This window comes from Carassius auratus, unplaced genomic scaffold (assembly GCF_003368295.1).
Source record: "Carassius auratus strain Wakin unplaced genomic scaffold, ASM336829v1 scaf_tig00215316, whole genome shotgun sequence".
In the NCBI taxonomy this organism is placed as follows: domain Eukaryota; kingdom Metazoa; phylum Chordata; class Actinopteri; order Cypriniformes; family Cyprinidae; genus Carassius; species Carassius auratus.
Window position 1 is genome coordinate 1,028,318 of NW_020528035.1, and position 20,089 is coordinate 1,048,406.

A 20,089-nucleotide genomic window follows, 5' to 3' on the forward strand; every position below is an offset into this window, starting at 1 on the left:
TGCATAGGCCTTGACGTCCTACACAGGGTACTCCAATGATGTCTTTGAGCTTTAAGTTCCCTTCAGCTAGGGCTAGCGAAGCTGTGGCATCCCATTTACGTCCTGACCTCGTTTGTATTCCTGCTTCACTGATTTTCCTATCTCTGGATTCTCTGAAGGTCATGGCCACCCTACATTTGGCTACTTGAAACTCCTCAACCAAGGAAGAGAGAGGTAGCTGAAGTTGCCCTGATCTGATGTATAGCCCAACTGATGTAAAACTAGGTGGAATTCCAAGCCACTTTCTGAGGTGTGTGTTGATATTACGCTCTACCCCTTCCACTGCAGTGAGTGGGGCATCATAAACAGTCAGCAGCCACATCAGTCTGGGAAGCAGTCCATGTTGATACAGCCATGCTTTGAATTTCCCTGGAAGTCCGGATGTTTCTATTTTCTTCAGCCACAGCTCTGCGTGCTTTTCAGTGGTGCGGACATTGTTGTGGTCCTTTAGTGATTCACCGTACCACTTTCCCAAATACTTGATAGCGTTATCTTTAATGGAGAGGATGGTCTCCCCTTGTATGTCCAGGTTGTACTTAAAGGTGATGTTGCCCTTCCTGATTATCAAGCTTCTTGATTTCTTTGGCTTGAATGTCATTCTGGCCCATGTTGCCATCTCTTCAAGTTTTGCTAAGACCCACCGGGCCTGGACATGGGAAGATGTTGTGATTGTAAGATCATCCATGTAACCTCTAAGAGCGGATTGCCGAGTCCCTGAGTCCATCTTTGGGCCTCTGGTTTCCTTTTCTCCTGCCTTGATGATAAGGTTCATGCCCACGATAAACAGGACTGGGATACTGTACACCCTGTGACAATCCCTCTTCCAAGGGGCTGCCACTGAGTGATAAAATCCTTTGTCTTAAAGCGAAGCTGGATTCCCCCCAAGTAGGTGCTGATCATTGCCCTGATATGATCTGGGATGTGGTAGTGTCGTAGAGCTGTCCGGATTAGATCATGAGGGATGGTTCTGAAGGCATTGGTCAAGTCCAGCCAGACTACGGTCAAGTCCCCTTTCCTCATCCTGACCTCATGTATCATCTGGCTGAGGACTCCCGTGTGTTCCAGGCACCCTGCAAAGCCTGAGATTCCTCCCTTTTGGATCGAGGTGTTGAGATATCCATTATCGATCATGTATGTGGACATTCTCTTTGCCACCACTGAGAAGAAGATCTTACACTCCGTGCTGAGCAAAGAGATGGTTCTGAATTGGCCAATACACACTAAAGTTAAAATGCCTTCCTCTTTAGGCACAAAGCAGCCTTCAGCCTTCTGCCAGCTCGATGGAACAGACCCTTTCTTCCAGAACCTTTTAAGCAGCTTCCAGAGGCTGTGGAGGAGATTTGGACATTTCTTGTACACCCTATAGGGTATACAGCTGGGGACTGGGGCCCTTGCTTTTTTTACCACCTCCTGGATTTCCTTCCATGTTGGTTCATTGGCATTGAACATGATGGAGGGTCTGTCAGCTGTACCAACTTCTGGATTTTCGTTCAGTTCAAGGCCACTGTACGGATCACTATGTGTCTCTTTGAGAAATGCCTCCACCTCTTCCTTCGGGCTACTCAGGCTCCCAGATCTTGCTTCTCCCAGTAAGGATCTGGTGAAGTTAAAGGGATCTTTTGTAAACTGAGCCCTCCTTTTTTTCTCTCTGCTTTCTCAATTTCCTCATTCCTTCAACCCTTCTAAGCCTTTTGAAGTGCTCTCGAAGGCTACTTGTGATTTCCTTGATCCCTTCTTTTTCCTCAGCACTACTCACTTTGTATCTCTTGTTTAGGTTCTTCATCTCCTTCCTCAGATTTTTAATTTCCCTCTCTCTTCTGTTTGTTTGCTTCATTGCCTTGGTGTTTTCTTTCCTTTCTACTGTACCGAAACGTTCCTTAGCTAGATTGTACGTGATTTCTATGAGCGTGTTTATTTTCTGCTCAACAGTGTCCGTTGTTGTGACTTCGAGGATTTGGTTCAGATCCTGATCAAGAGTGGTCCATGCCTTTGTGTCTGACATTTTTGGCCACTTGATCCTCTCCTTCATGGGTTCAGAGTGGGGTGGTCTATCTGGTGAAGTGTTCCTTATGAGTGCAGCAGACTGAGGTGCTAAGAAATCTCCAAAACTGTAGGGTGATTCCTGGTTGGGGTTTTCCGATGTCTCACCAGATACTAGGTCTGTGTGCTGCACCTGCGCCTCCTCTCTCCCAAACTTAGTCTTGGCCTGGTGTATTTTGAGGCCCCTTAAGTTTTTACAGATTTTACAGCAGGAGCACTTCACATCTGGTATATTCCCAGTTATGGTCATTTGAGTGAGCCTTCTCTGCATCGTTGATCCTGTCCTAGCCGTTAACGTGAGATCCGTCACATTGAGTCTCTTTATTCCTCATATGGCATGATATAGAGCTCAAAACGGTTTGTTTTTCATCAAAGCTTTAAACATTTTGGTAATTTAAGGTCCTTAGAAATTTGCATATAAAATATGATACAGTTGTCTTTATTGCTTTAAACAATAATCCATACTTCAGATTCCATGCTTCAATACCTTATTTCATTAGTAGCATTTTAAATTACACTGACCTTTAGTTACCATACATAGCTACCAAAAATTAGTTACCATATCAACTAGAAGTTCTATATCAATGCATCCTAGTTATACTTAAAGTACGGATCCGTCACTCCATCTACACTGAAGTGTTGATGTGAGTGTGTGAGACATGTGAAATGCTGGGTAGTCTGGATCAAATGGGCTGATGAGTTTTTTGAGCTTAATCATGGAGGGCGAACAACAGAATACTTGGCCCGCCGGTGAAGTCCTTTCCATTTTAAATAGTCCATCTGCCTCCTCTATGTTAGCCAAACCTGCCCTGTCACAGCCGGTCTTTAGACTAACACACACTTTCACAAACACATATGCAGACACACAGGTACACACACACACACGCTTATTTATATCGACGTAATCACACAATGTGCCAATCTCCAGCTTTTTCTCACTTTCTCAGACGTGTGAACATAAAAAAAAGGCTTGTTAATATCCATGGCGACGCTCTTCATACTGTCTCGAATTACTCTGAAAGTTCTGTTACCACAGTACATCACAGAACTCTTCACTGCATGTGTCCTCCTCCTCATAGCCGACAGCAAATGGTTATGTCCGAAACAGAAGGTGACTGCATTTGTACAACACTTGCATTGTCAGTTGTTAGCTTTCTATGAAGACATACTCTTAAGAAAACTGGTTTCAGACTGGCATCCAAATGTCACATCTAAACATAATTGTATACCCAACACATAATGTATATAAGATATAGTGGTTTCCACGGTCAGCCATTTTAGTGACGCTTTTACTTTAGTGAACAATTTTAGGGTAGATTTATTAATAATAATTATAATATAAATTTGTTACATTTATACAGCTCTTTTCTGCTTTTTCTGCTTACTTTGAGAGGGGGTATATCCTCATCCGCCACCAGTGTGCAGCGTGCACCTGGATGATGCGTCGGCAGACATAGTGCACCAGAAAGCCCACCACACACCAGCTTATTGGTGGAGAGGAGACAGAGTGATGAAGCCAATCAGCACATATAGGGATTGTTAGGAGGCCATGATGGTCAGAGGCCAATGGGCAAATTTTTTTAGAGGTCACACCTTTACTTTTTTCGAAAGACATCTTGGGATTTCCATTGACCACAGAGAGTCAGGACCTCAGTTTAATGTCTCATCCAAAGGACGGTGCTTTTTGACACTATAGTGTCCCCATCACTATACTGGGGCATTAGAATTCATATAAGCCCCTTTCACACTGCCATTCCGGCAAATACACGGGTAAAGTGTTCCAGCAATAGTTCCCGGATCGCTAGATTTTGCACTTTCACACTGCCAGTGAGTGTGCGCGCTATCACACACAACCCGTAAAGGTCCCGTAACGACACATCAGGGCGTGACGTGTAATGTACAAGTCATAAACGTTAGGCACGTTATACTTTCACTTTAGCTGGCGAACGATCCCGGCATCAGCGCGGAAAGTGAGGAACTAACTGATCTCTGCTTCATTACAGTTTGCACATATTTTTTTGCCGTAAACGTTGATCTTCCTTCAAAACAGCCAGTAAAAGAGTCGCGCAATAACGTTTGTCATCACTATGACATGGCATTAGATCTGGCTTTTGTTCACACAGTGCTTGTCCCGGGATTGAACCCGGCAATGTTACTAGGTCCCCGACCCGGGTTCAATGCCGGAATCAATCCTGGGATGTGTTTGCTTTCACACAGAAGGCGACCCGGCAATGTTCCGGCAATTTGCCGGGTCTGACGTGCAGTGTGAAAGGGGCTATATACCACAAGGTGAGCACCCCCTGCTGGCCTCACTAACACCTCTTCCAGCAGCAACCTAGTTTTCCCAGGAGGTCTCCCATCCAGGTACTGACCAGGCTCAATTAGTAATGTTAGAAGGCTGTTATTAGCAATGATTTACAACAAAGTTTCAATTTGTTAAAGGAATAGTTTACCCCAATATAAAAATTTGCTGAGAATTTACTTTAACTTCAGGCCAATCAAGATGAAGATGAGTTTGTTTCTACGTCAGAACAGATTTGGAAAATTTTGCATTACATAACCTGCTCACCAATAGATCCTCTGCAGTGAATGATTGCCATCAGAATGAGAGTCCAAACAGTTGATAAAAACAATACAATAATCCACAAGTAATCCACATGACACCAGTCTGTCAGTTAACATCTTGTGAAGCAAAAGGCTATGTATTTATATTTGCGCTTTTCCACTACACAGTACCAACTCACCTCAACTCGACTCGACTCACCTTTGTTAGGTTTTCCACTGTGTAACTGTTGTACCCGTTCATGCTTCCAGGTACTTTTTTTCTTATCACCTCCAGCGAGGTTCTGAGCCAGCTGAGACGATACTAAAATGTGACGTGAAAACACGGCAGACTGCTGATTGGTCAGAGAGAATTGTCACTATTCACTGCGTCATCATTGCACGCGCCAGGCAGAGTATTCTGAATAACCCCGCCAGCAGTGTTTTGTTTTGCTGCCTTCAGCCTCTCGAGAAACAACGTTTGTCTTCTTGCTGTGAGAAACAGTTACATCCCAAGGATCAAAAACAGCATACACTCGATTTCCTCCATTGTCCTGTGTGTGTGGGTAAGTGGGTGTGTCATGTAGAAGATTAGGTCATGGCAGTTTCCTGCGGCATCGCTATGACGACCAGGTACTATTGTGGAGGTACTATCTGCAATAGAAAATGGAGCAAAAACTGAGCCGAGCCGAGCCGAGGCAAGTCGAGTTGAGCTGGTACTGGTAATGGAAAAGCGCCATATATAACATTTTTTAAGATGTTTTAACTATAAAACTATACAAGTAACTAATCCATAATAACATTTCCTCTAGTGAATAAGTCCATCCTCTGTTGTCCTCTCACATTATAATATACCCATATATTTGTTTAGACTATTTTGGCTTGTAAATGGTTTTTGATCTGTTCATATTTCTCTCCTGATTAGGACGAGATGACTTTTCACTGGACCAAGCAATATTATGGATAGTGAACTCCCAGAAACAACGGTTTGAAGTTAAAGGTTAAACACGCAGCTTTCGCTTCACAATGCATTCGTGGATGGACTGGATTACTTGTGGATTACTATGATGTTTTTATCAGCTGTTTGAACTCTCATTCCGATGGCACCCATTCACTACAGAGGATCCACTGGTGAGAAAGTAATGGAGTGGTACATTTCTCCAAATCCCAAGTCCAAACTATTCCTTTAATATTAATCCATTATAGGCAGTAATATCATTTACTTTTGTACTACCACTACTGTATGTATTTCGTATTGTTGGTATGTAGTTAGAACAGGCAACAACAAAAATGTTTAGCTGTAAATGTAACAGACTCAATGGCATCTTTTAAAATGCATGCAAAATTTAATGAGATATTATAGAGAAGAAAAAAACGTTAAACAAAATGTTGAGCAAATGTTCATTTTGGGGTGAACTATTAGTTGAAACCCTCCAAAATGCGTCCACATTTGTTTTTCACTGTAACCTTGACTTTTAGTTTCATCAAAGAACATGCAGGACTAGTCTAACCTTTTTTTTTTTTTCATTTGTGGTAATCAGTATTATGCCACAAATGCTGTCAACTCAGCTTAACTTCTATTGGAATATTTTTTTAAAGACCTGTATTTTTTTAAGTTACTCTATATCACACAAGCACGAGCAACACTATCTCTTTGTCAAACCGGTCATGGGGGAAAACTTGTTATTTTTGGTGACCAAAACATTTTAGGATAAATGTAATGTAACCATAACCATAACCTTAATGTTGAAACCATAAGGAGTTTCTTTTGGTAGACACAGATTTGTTATTTATCATATCACTCATTAATCCATCAGCTAATTAACATGTCAGCCTGTGGACAAGCTTATTTAAAAATGAAGACATTGCACAGCTCAGTTTAATGTTTGATGAATGCTTACACTGGCCTATCTCATTTTTAGTAGATGCATCACTCAAAAAGGCAGTCAGATCTGTGAGTGTGAATCTTTCATTCAGTTTAAGGCAATTAACTGAGTTTCTTCAGTCTTGTGTAAGAGAAAGCCTGACATTATTATTCACTCAAAATCTTGTCTTCTGCCTTTAGCTCTCAAATCTGGTTAATGCTGCCAAATGTTCAAACTCAGCTTTTCATAATACGAACAAACCAGTTATGTTTTTTTTATTTCTTTTTTTCTCCTCGTTCTTCATTTGTAGTATCAGTTTTATTTCCGATGTTTCTTTAAAAATATTTAGGAGAAATAAAGAAAGAAACAAATGTGGACATGCAGTATATTAGAACAGATCATTTGGACTTATAGACAGTTTATGTTAATGCTTTTTTCATGTCTGCTACTCCTGGCAGACCTACAGATAATCTTGTCATTATGATAGTTGATTATGATATATGAATAATTATAGCCTCCAGTTTTTATTAAAGTGAAATGCTAAAAGCATCCTCGTTTAATTGTACTGAATATGCACTTGTGGAATACTTAAAATCTTAAAAGTATATTTTTAAGAAAACCAGGGATAATGTAATATTAAAGTAAGGCCACTTTAGTGTGGTTAAAAAGAGACACTTTCACCACTGTTTCTTAACACACTTGAGTACATTTTAAAAATTTAATGTACACGCGTGAGAGATCAATTCCGGCACTGTCCACACTTGCGCAGACTAAGCCAGAGCGCGCCCGCACGTCACATCAGGAAGCACTCGTGCCCTCAGATCAGTTGGAAGTGGTTGTGTACAAGAGGTAAAAACGATATAAATACTGTTCGTTTTCTTACACAAACCACTCGTTTCGTGTCTTAAGTCATCAATGTGTACTTACGGTGGTGAATTGTTTAATTTGGACTCCTCTGTGCATGCTCTTTGAGGTGGTGACCATAGACCTCCATTATATGAGTCACAGACAAGAACGGTTTGACCTAAAAATATCAAAATGGGAAATACTGCGGAAACAAAGAAACCTAAATCTTGGATGCCCTTGAGGTAAACTAAAACTTATCAAAATTTAATTTGAAAGTGAACCATCCCTTTAAGTATCCAAAAACATTTTATTCTGTTTGCAATATTCTTCAAGTATATTCTTTTAGTATATGATTTCAATAATAAGTACTATTTTAAAGGTTTACTTTATTTTTAACAAGGGTCATTAGTTCAACAGGACCACATGCTTATGATGCTTTGGGCAAAATATCTCACTCACAGTTATTAGCATGACTGTTAATATGCCTTGTGAAGAAAAAAAAACAGGATTTGGCTGTTTGTACCAAATGAAGTGTGGATCAATGAGACTGAGACAGCCACCACCAGCAGCAGCAGCAGCATCGTTTAGCAATCTCTGTCCATTCCAACAACAAAAGCTGTGAATAAATCACTGTCCAAAAGCTTTTCGAAAACCACATTTCGCTGTTATCTCCTCTTACTCTTCTAAATATGTCATCAAGAGGGTCAAAAATTTGAAGAGATGAAAAATATTGAGATAAATATTTAGCCGTTCAGAGTAAAAAGTGTTCTGCGGCGAATGCTTGTTCATGCACGCTATTTTTTTCTTCAGTGGAGGAATATTACTGTTCTGCTCAAAGTAAGTTTTTAACACAGCTACAGCTGTATTTATAAGAATAAATTATGAAAAAAATGTTGCAATTTGTTTTAAGGTCAGACATTCAAATGCACATTTCATCAGCATCTTGTTCTGTCTAAAGGAATGTGGACTAATAAATTTGAGCTAACATTGAAATGACCTCTGAAATGACCATGCTCTGATCCCACACTGATTGTTTAAAGAGAAACTTTGCAGAGACACAATTTTTGCCATTACTGAATACTGACTCACTCTTGTGTCGTTCCCAATCTGTTAGCTGTTGTTATTACGCCCATGAGATGAAGACTCCAGTCATATCAATAGCCTATGCAACACAGCTGCCATGCGTAGCCTCTTAGGGATCATATTTTGAAATCATATGACCCATCGAATACTACTCGCTTTACCCAATAACCCCCTGTAATTAGACTCTTTCACTTGTGGAGTAAATGTCGTGGCTGCAATGACTGAACTGCACAATTTCTTCAATGAAATTTTAATAAAATTAAGTTATATCGGCCATCACAATGTAAACAAAACACAATCTTGAATCACTGTTCAATTAAAAAATTTTCTCCACCATTGCTTTCATCCATAAACTGAAATCCAAACTTACAATGCAAGGCAAGTCGGTGTGGCAGATTTTACATCAGTGGCAAAAGAAGTCATTATCCAAAAACAGTGTGCCATGACTGAATAAGTGTGAATGGGATTTGAGAGCTGTGGCTGAGAAAAAGATTTCAAGCAGTTCACTGTATTTGGGTCTGTTCCTTACACAAGCCAACATATGACTTGAGGTTAGATTATAGTAATGCTTTATTGGATGGTTGTTCTGCACGCTTAATAAACAAACTCCAGCTAATCCAAAATGCAGCAGTTAGAGTTCTTACTAGAACCAGGAAGTACGACCATATTAGCCCTGTTCTGTCAACACTGCACCTCCATGTCCGCTGCGCTCTCAAAACTCTGGCAATTTGATCATTCCTAGAATATCAAAATCAACTGCGGGTGGCAGGTCCTTTTCCTATTTAGTGCCTAAAATCTGGAATAACCTACCTAACATTGTTCGGGAGGCAGAAACACTCTTGCAGTTTAAATCTAGACATATCCCTTTAACCTGGCTTACATTTAAACACACTAATACGCTTCTAATATACAAATCTGTTAAAGTTTTTTTAGGCGGCATTAATTAGGCAAACCGGAACCGGGAAAACTTCCCATAACACATGATGTACTTGCTACATCATTAGAAGAATGACATCTACGCTAATATGAATCTGTTTCTCTCTTATTCCGAGGACACCGTAGCCACCAGATCCAGTCTGTATCCAGATCAGAGGGTCACTGCAGTCATCCGGATCCAGTACGTATCCAGACCAGATGGTGGATCAGCACCTAGAAAGGACCTCTACTGCCCTGAAAGACAGCGGAGACCAGGACAACTAGAGCCCCAGATACAGATCCCCTGTAAAGACCTTGTCTCAGATGACCACCGGGACAAGACCATAGGAAACAGATGATTCTTCTGCACAATCTGACTTGGCTGCAGCCTGGAACTGAACTGCTGGTTTCGTCTGGTCAGAGGAGAACTGGCCCCCCAACTGAGTCTGGTTTCTCCAAAGGTTTTTTTCTCAATTCTGTCAACGATGGAGTTTTGGTTCCTTGCCGCTGTCGCCTCTGGCTTGCTTAGTTGGGGGACACTTCATTTACAGCGATACCGTTGACTTATGAAATATGATACAGTAGAATTTGCAAGTTTAAGATAAAAAATATATATATATTCTCTGCCGAACAATGTTGCCTGTTTCTATTTTACCTTATTAAAAGAAGATCCACAATACATAGAGTCTTGGTTGACCCAAAAATAAAACTTCTGTCATCATTTACTCATGTTGTTCCAAACATTGCAAGACTTGTTTTCATGGAATACACAAACAAAAGTCTAAAAGAATGGCCAGACTGCCACTTTCCATGCAAGTAAAGCCTACAGTGACATAATTCCTCTCAAGTCAAGTCAAGTCACCTTTATTTATATGGCGCTTTAAACTAAACAGATTGTGTCAAAGCAACTGAACAACATTAATTAAGAGAACAGTGTGTCAATAATGCAAAATGACTGTTAAAGGCAGTTCATCATTGAATTCAGTGATGTCATCATCATTCAGCTCAGTTCAGTTAAAATAGTATCTGTGCAATCATTTGCATTCTTTAAGACTTTTGTTTTTGTATTCCATGAAAACAAGTCTTGCAATGTTTGGAACAACATGAGTAAATGATGACAGAAGTTTTATTTTTGGGTCAACCAAGACTCTATGTATTGTGGATCTCCTTTTAATAAGGTAAAATAGGCACATTAATATTTATTGATAAAAATTATCCAGTATCCTTGTTATGTTTTATAATAAATATATGAAAATATCCTTAAAAACAAAATGGTTTAAAGTTTGACCTGCAGATATATTTAGATATAAAGATCTAAATAACAGATATACAGTTGATCTCCTTCTTTTACACTGGCCAGATAGTATTTAAAACAATTCAAATTAAATGTATGCAGTTTTGCTGACGAGAATCTTTTAGCTATTTTTAGTGGAAACAGATAGGCCCATATTTATTGTAGCGTGAATACAATTGTCTGGTTCAGCAAGTCAGAGACAAAGTATTTTAAAAAGGAAACATGCTAATCTTACCGCTATCGCCTAGTTATATCCTTCAAATATAGTGGTATTTTTACATTATGTTGTTGAGATGCCTTCACACTCCACCAACACCATTTGTACAGTAAGCTATTATCAATGATCCTATACCGGACAATGGACCATTCGACCTCTTAATCCAGCAGTGTCCACCATTATATCGAAGTAAGTGCGCATCATTGATCATTGTTCTCGCTAAAATATTTAGCATAGCGTGATCTGTTATTTAGTTTAAAGATGAATTATTGTGCACCTTTAGCACTCCTAGCTGTCATTAAAACATAGCATACCACAGGAAACTTATGTAGCCTATTGTTTATACAATTATGTAATTATGTTTTTTGTAAAATTATGTAATTTCACTGTTTATCTCCATTAATGCGAGTGGAATATTTAATGTAAATGTGTATATCGACATGAAAACAGAGTTTAAAATTGTTTGCTTCGTTACTTTTCTCGCTCCATGAAAAAGAGGTTGTACGTTATTTGTTCATCTCTCAGTCATCACTGTATGCACGGCATTGTATGGTCCCTATCGATTCTTTACTCTTAAGTCCTTTTTTTCTCCTGAACTGAAGCATTTTTCAATAACGCAGTGTAACTGCACAACCATTGGTATGTGCAATACACTGTGCTCCATGAACCTATGACCACAAAGGCTGCCAAAGCCCGCCAGAATGGGCATTGCCATCTGACTATATAAGTGGCCGCTTCACCATAGGATTCAGATTTCTTCTCTTTCATTGACAACGAAGCTCTTCACTGATCTCCACTGACTTATGAGCCTGCTCACCTTTGACATGCCTCCCAGTGGAACAGTGACCTTTCTGCTCGGCTGATTCACTGCCTTCAGTGCCACACAGAAGTGGTCCTGCTTCCCCTGGCACCATCTAGTGAGCCTTATAAGGGCAAATTTCAACAAAAAAATTGCGTTGTTTCAAATGCAGCACCGTTAATGAGGTACATACAGATCTCCCCTCTGGGGGAAACCCCACAACGAATCCATGCTGACCGCGACGGATTGCTCTCACTGTGACAACATGAGTCTTGCCTCTCTGCATTAGATAGTGAGTCCACCCATATCACCCTTCCATTTTACTCCTTCCAGGAGCCTGTGAGGAAAAAACAGCGGGGCAGAGGATCACAGCACTCGGATGCAAGCAAGCTCATGCCAGCTCAAGTCCTGCATGCCTTGCTCTCTCCGCACAGAGAGGCTTCCCCTGTCCTCTTCACCCAGCCTGACCAGTGTCCCTCTGACAGCACGAGCGTTCTGGTCTCATTCAATGGGAGTGATGACGAGCTGCTGGATCACAACATGTCATTAGCAGCCTCGGATGCGGAGGAGCTGCTGGGCTCAAATTCTGCCCTCAACCCCCACCATTTTCTGAGCCCAGCAAGGTTAAGCCAGGGATGGACGGCAAATTATTTTGTGTGCTCTCGAAAGCCATCAAGAAGCAGGGATTTGAGTGGTCTCCACCAGAAGAGCTCTCTCGCAGCAGTCTGGAGGAGTGGTTCCTGCCGTGACGCTGTCAAGCCCCTCGTCAGAAATCCCATCCTTTTTTTCCAGAAGTTCATGATGAGCTCACTAGGTCGTGGCGCACCCCATGCCTCCGTACTTCCGCTTCATTCCGCTTCAGTGGACGACACTGAAGATAAGGGATATGAAAAGCTGTCTCCACTGGACGAGTCTCTGCCCGCCGTGTAGGAGAACTTCACCACTTTGCTGGACACGCCTACTCCTTGGCTGGGCAAGCAGCCTCAGCACTAATCTCGATGGTGGCTCTACAGGTCTTCCAGGCCAAACACCTAGCCGACATGGCCATTCAGATTGTGCTTGAGCGCCATTTATGGCTGATCTTCACAGAAATCAAGGATGCTGACAAGATTCCCTTCCTTGATGGCCTGGTCTCTCCCACCAGTCTATTCGGGCCAGCAGTTAAAGGCTTAGCCGAGCATTTCACGGAGGCACAAAAGACGTCCCAGGCCATGCGACACCTACCAAAACACTCTAGCACTGTAGCTGCCTCTAGTCGACCCAAGTCTGCACAAACTCAGCAACCCACGAAGCCGGTACCCATGGCCACGGCCGCTGCTACCTCCCAGCCAGCCAAGCCTGAGCCTCAACAACGTTCCCCCTCGGCCAAATGCTACCCATTTCCAAAGCTCCAGGGACCCCGGCCCAAGATAACACAGGACATGCCTCAGGCATCATCCTGATCTAAAGGACAGAAAGAGGAAGGGGTCAAGTCTCGCTGCAGCCGGACCACCTCCCAAGTTGCCTCTCTTAAGCCGCCAATCACCCCATCCAGTTCTGGGTGCAGTCGGTGATATGTTTGCTGCAAACTCTGGGCCCATTCAAGCACACAAGTGGCGATCCACTGTTATAGCAAACATTTTCCAAAAGAAAGCAGATTTCATCTTCCATTTCTCATTAGTAACGTGTCTCCTTGCAGCGACCAGGCACTCAAACCAATCCAATCCCTGACTTCCTGGGCTGTCAGAGTGGGTTCTGGGTATAATAAGGTGAGGCTATTAACTTCAATTTACTCAGAGACCCCCACATTTCAGCAGTTCAGAGAAAGGACACACTTGTCCTGCACTCCGAAGTGAAAAACATTTTGGTAAAGAGAGCCATAGCGATGGTGCCTCCAACTTATAATTAAGGCTTCTACAGCTGTTACTTCCTCATCCTCAAGAAGGACAGAAAGCCAGTGAGGGCTTTCCTCAAGGTGCATCTTTGCACTGATAGAGAACCACCTGGAATGGGCTCAGCTCATCCTGTGCTCACTGAAACCAGTGCATGTTCCGGGCAAACTGAACCAAGAAGCAGAAATGTTGTCGCGAAGCAAAAGTCAGTGGAGTGGATGCTTTATCCACAGATGGTTTGAAAAATTTGGGAGATCTTTGGCAAGGCGGAAGTGGACCTCTTCACCTCAAAAGAGAACTCTCAGTTATCGATTCAGTCGAAGTAACCTAAATCCCATGGCAAAGCAGGAGCTTATATAGTTGGCCCTGCCCATTTTGGTGGGCTTTGGAAGCTTCATGGCCATAGGTTTGTGCAGCGCCACTGCCGAGCCATTGAATCGTTTTTTTAAAAGTTCTGCACAAACCAATGGCCATGCAGTTATACTGGGTTATTGAAAAAGGCTTCAGTTCAGGAAAAAAAATAAACTTTTTCCCACCTAGTTTACATTTGTAACCGAATACATTTTTCCCCACCATAAAAAATATTGAGCTTTTTCTTACAAAGACATATTATTGGGTGACAACTGATAAATATTATGTGAGCAGATTCTTATAAACTCTCATTGAGTTACACCATAAGCTATCAGAATTTCATATTACTTCTTAGCATACAAATATGAGCATCTATGCCAAATTGTATATTTTAGCTCAATTTGGGCCTCTGAAAAAAACTGAGCAATGAGGATGAGCTCCATTTGGTCCCCTATCATACCAAATGAGTCATAAAAGCCTGATGTATCATATGATATGATGTCCAACAAAAATACATAGTTTTTTTATGTTGCCAAAAGAATCAAATAAACTTCTTGTGCTCAATGCAAGTGATCTCAAATGTACGAAGCTGATAGCTCCACAGATTTGTGAGTGTCTGCATCTGCTGTAGATCTGACAAAACTATGTGCCTTTTAAACCCTTAAGTGAACTTGATCACACAGTGAGGTGGTTCTTGTTGTGGCTCAAGACATTTCTGCCCAGAAATTACAATAATTTATAATTTCTGGATTTCTACATGTACATGTGCTTGGTTACAATGCACAATGTGCATGAATCTTCACTTTTTCATTCAAGCCTCAGCAATGCTTTTCTAAACAGCTGGATTAATCCTGATCAGTTTTTCATTAAAAGTGTAAATGACAAACCTGCTCCATTGACAAAATTATAAAATGCTTGCAACAAAGACTTTAATTTCCTATAGATGTTAAATCACAACGCTCACAACACCAAGGTCATAAGTCTGATTCTCGGGAAATGCATATACTGGTAAAACATGTCTTGAATGCACTGTAGTTTGCTTTTAAAAGAATAAATGTAAATATAATATTGTGTTGCAACAAAACTTACATTTAAATGCAGAGAGAGACATTTATTGGTCGATATGACATAGATTCATCCACTGTCACAGTCTGTGGAGCCAGATTTGGCTCAATCACAGTCACCACAGGGACAGATCCCGTTTCAGTCCAAATGAAGAGGCTTTCAAAGGGTAAACCTCCACTTCTGTCGACACACACTAACACACACACATAAATGGCCCATCTTCAGATCAACACTAACAAAGTAAAGCATGGGTAGAGAAAGCCCACTGACACATGCAGTTTAGCAGCTCTCACATACACACCTCTACAAAACACAGAAAGCTTCTCTATCGTTTCTCTCCACTCATCTCTCCTACCCACTTCATAATGTCTGCTTCTGTAAACTGACGAGCAGGCGCCTGCTTCTGTTGCCAAGGGAACAGGCTTAAATCAAATGAAGCCAACAGGAACTGAGAGACATTCACATGCATCTGTGGTCACAGATGAGCTAACACACACACATTTATACACAAACTAAAAGAAAAATTATTTTAACACAACAAAATAGGACACATGCTGAAGAAACATAACACACACACACAGATGTACACTGACATGATACATAATTCACCCACAATACAACTCAATGAAGCAGGAATATAATGTACAACAAACTTTATGGATCAAAATCATGAAATTGCTGAGTAAGGATGTGTACACCGAGGGACACAAGGATAACAAGATGCACAGTACGGTGCAAGTACGGTGGCAATTCCATACCTTTTTGGACATACTTCATCAAAATATAAAAAATAAAATAAAAAATGTATTTAGTACATTTAAAAACATTACCTTTAAATTTAATATTAAATAACATAACAGTTAAAATTATAATCATAAACGTTTCATGTGTATTTAGCATGTTCATCAAATCATAAGTGTATTTCTTAAAAAGGACAACAAAAGATTATTAAAACAATTATTTAAAATGTACTTTGAAGTAAAAAAATGTGTTAAGAAACAGTCATGAAAATGTACCATTTTTAAGTACACTTACATGACCTTTCATTTTGAATACTGTATTAACTGCAAGTGTAGGTGTTTTTAATATACTTTAAGATTTTAAATTGAAAAAAATTTAATTGCAAAAGCAATACAATTAAACATACTTCTTTTTCACAAGAGATATTAAATTGTTTATTGATTAGTTTATCTTAGCGGCGTGGGCAGTGAAACTAAACTTTGATGTGATATATGATATGATTGTGATATCGAGTCACACATCTTTAAAACATAAATTCAGCATTTAACAAACATTAATACAGTAAACCAAACATGTACAAATATCCAGTCTCCGCTTTCCAGTAACGCTGCACACCCTCAGCTTTCAGGTGAGACGTAACATATCAATTATGTATTGGTCACACATATTCATATTAAAATTTGCAGGTCATAGTTTACCAAACTTGAACTTTGGAACACAGCGAAATGCAAAATGAATGTTTCCGGTCTCCCACATTTGCATGTGTATACATGTAGGTGAATCCTACTAAAGATGTAGTGTGACCACCCAATAATTAAGAATAACAAAGCAATAGTGACAAATAACTGCGTTAAGTTGTTAATTTTGAAGCATTTGTTCCCCTAATTAAGAAAATTTTAGTAATTAAGAAAACTACAAGAGAAATAATCAGCATTAGCATTTAGTGCACTTACTATAGGTGCGAAGTGCTTCAAATTAGCCATTTGTCAGCACAAATTATTTGATCAAATGTAGGTTCATACAAAACTTATGCTACTTAAAATTCTGAGTGTGAACCATTTATTTAAGCAATAATAATACATTTTTAAAAGGCTATAGTTGAGGAAAGAACATCATTTTACTGTCCGGAAGATATTGTGAGACTGTTTGAAACTTTCCAGATAACCTTACATCCAATGTCCAATGTCCATGTTTCTTCCGGACAGCGAAGGAAATGCTAATTTTGATCAAGTCCTCCCAGCTTTTTTCTCCAGAATAACAGAATAAAACACTCAGCAATCTCAAGTTTCATGTAAAGTTTTAGAAAATATCTAAACAGTGTTTTAAACTGTGCTCAGATTTGCCAAGAGAGCACCTGCTAGTCTGTGATTTATGAACATTTCCTTTATTTAAGCTTTCCACATTGGTTTTATAGCTCTACACTGTATGTCAATTGACGCTTTTGGCTCAATTTGTATTTCTCTTGAGGAATTTCAACATCTGAGAATAATTTGATCCTTAAACAAAACATAACATAAGCCTCGTAGAAAGAGCAATACATTTGGGATCCTCACAAAAAACATAGTATGGTCTTTAATAAGCATACATCCAAAGACTAGAGCACCATTTCCATCTCAACCCACACAAAAGCAGGTACTGCGCTAATTTCTCTCTTCAACGCTCTCTCTCTCTCTCTCTCTCTCTTCATACCTTTCTGACTCTCACTCATACATTGGGTACAGTAGGTCTGTTGAAAGTGAGGTCATGGTAGTGTTTAGGAGGAGCATGCAAGGTGGGAGTCTATCTGAAGACAACGAAAGGGAGCGAAAAGTGATGGAACAGACACCAGCACAGGAAAGAAAGCATCAGCCAACGTTACATAAACCATTCAGAGTGCTCTGCCAGCAACACGACATGGGCAAAGAGGCACATGCCGTCAGGAGCAGTGGGATGTGTCTCACCTCCACACACACACACACACACACACAAATACACAGAGCCTGCTAACTGCAGGTAGATGACAAATCACATGTGAGCATTTATTAATGAAAGCTTCCGCTTGTAGCCGACCTCTCACTCTCTGGCTCCCACACACTCATACGTCGTTCCCTCTATAGTTTAACAGATCTCACTTTTTTCTCTCATTTCCTTTTCAATTCTTGTAAGCGCTCTACTTCCTCCTCCTCCTCCTCCTCCTCCTCATGGACAGCATCACACATCTGTGAAGCACCTCAGCAGGCTCAGAAAAGAACCACAATGCCAGTGAAACTGACAAAAATGCACCAAATGTTGCAAAACTATTTTGAAAAAAACAATTATAATAATGTTTCTTATTAAAAAGATTTTATATATTTCGTAATGTTCTATCAAGACTGTCTAATTATTGAATGAGAAGCAATGCAGACTCTGTACTGCCGTGTAGCTCTCAAACAGTGTGTTTCTGAGGTATGTGTTGTCAATGTACAGCTAAAAAGATTTTTTTTTTTTTTTAAAGACAAACCTGACAATAAATTCAAAACTTAAAAATCCATTATATTCTACTGTACAAGTAGGCAGTAGAAAACACTTTTGCAGCCACTTTGTATTTGAACTGTTGGGGACTAATTGATCAACTCTTTGATCTTCGAGCTTGTATACGGTTAGGTAATCAACATCCTTAAATAAAAAGGGGCAAATATTTCTCCATTTCTCCAAATATGTATTTATATATATAAAGTTCATACTGCACCACGGTCTGCCTGAGTGTGGGCCGCAATTTCACGCTCCGTTCACACGAGACGCGTTCTTGCGTTCCGCTGCGCTATTGTTTAATTGTTGTACACGTACACTCAGATGGAGCACTTTGATAGTTTAGTAGTGGCGTCTCGCTGTTTTTAATTGAGGCGAGCAAAAAGAAGTTGAACTTTACGCGAGCGTTCTGCGTCCAGCTTTCATGGAATGCTAGAACGCGTCCTGTCCTTACGTGCCAAAAAAACGCGTAAGGCATTTCAAATGAACGCTCCTATTATAAAACAGCCTGGGATTCGTGTCAATACGAGCGAGCTCTGGTGAGAGAGAAAGTCAGATCAGACGGAAGAACAAAGAAGTGCTGAACCCATGAATACCGCTCGGAAAAGAACGCTCCCTTCACCTCGCACCAGCAGGAGATGCGATAAACTTTCCCCTAGCGCGCCCACACCACATACTCCTGCCGCTTCTGGTCGTGACAGGGTGAATTGGCTTACCTTTGTGGTCACTATGCAGAGGCAGTCCATGGCAGAGAGAAGACAGGTGGAGATGTATCCAAACCCCCGTTCCCCCCTCTCCCCTCTCTCCCTCCAGCTTCTCTCCTTCTCTCTGTCTCTCTCTCAGCGCCCGACGTTCGCCCCTCTTTTCTTCAGTGTATCTCTTTTAACTGACTTAAGCATTGAGGAAAAAAGAGTATGGAGGGAGGGGAAAACGTAAAAGAGGAAGGGGGAGGGACGGAAAGAGAGAGAGAGAGAGAGAATAAGAGAGGTCTGCCTTCAGGATTTAGCAAACGAGGAAAGGACGAGGAGAGGGATCGCGTTCGTATCGATGAGGGGAGATACAAAAAAAAAAGACGAAACGGAGAGATGGAGGAGAGGATACGAGCTAATGAAAGGAGATGGGCAGGGGAGAATGAGTGCAGAGACGAAGAGGGGGAGAAAAGAAAGAGGGAAGGCAGGGACTGAAGCAGCAGAAGATGTAGAGAGAACGCGCAAGCGAGCGAGCGCGCACGGAGGGAGGGGACGTAAAAAGATGGAAGGGGCGGTGAAGATGCGCGTGTAGAGAGGGAATGACAGTTAAAGAGCGAAATTACTCAAGGAGAGTGCCGGATGTGAAGGAATACGCGATGACGGGAGTACAGATAAAGAAAGGAAGACTGGTAGATGACGAGGGTGCTCTGGTTGTCATGGCTTTCGGTAGCCGTTGCCTTGGCAACGCTGCAGAGTTGTTTCTGTTGTCATGTGGCCGTGGCTTTAGAAAGCGCAGTGAAATCCGTGAGCAGGCAGGCCGCGTTCCAATGGAACACACGCGCACTACGTACAGCGCTCTACACCGCGTACATAAATGGTAGCAGGCAGTGTGATACAGATACAGTGTGCGACAAATAGTTCTGTTCGCACGATGGATGACACTGCAGATTACACTGTGTGGGATAACGTATCCTACAATCAGGGCTATTATACTTAACTAAAACTAAACAATACAAATGTTGTTATTTGAAATAAACACCAGCTACGATCAAATAAAGTTAACACTAAATTATAAAAATGCTGCAAATTAGCAATACATGGGTCAAAGACAAGACATCTGCATTAAATTAAATGTATAAAAGTGAGTACATACTAAATTGTATTATATTTTTTTATATTTAAAAAACAAACCACTGACAAATTGGTCAAATATAATGTTTTGAAGGATAATAATAAAGTTTGGTAA

The 20,089-nt window shown here is 40.8% G+C and overlaps 1 protein-coding gene across 1 annotated transcript in view; it reads right to left on the minus strand.

Moving 5' to 3' along the window:
- Nucleotides 1-19,529, minus strand: part of dlg4a (discs, large homolog 4a (Drosophila)) — a 164,567-nt gene extending 145,038 nt beyond the window's left edge. The window contains exon 1 of the mRNA XM_026259980.1: nucleotides 18,871-19,529. Coding sequence (XP_026115765.1) covers nucleotides 18,871-18,900 — 30 coding nt within the window. The 5' untranslated portion in view covers nucleotides 18,901-19,529. The remainder of the gene's footprint in view (nucleotides 1-18,870) is intronic.
- Nucleotides 19,530-20,089: the final 560 nt, after the last annotated feature.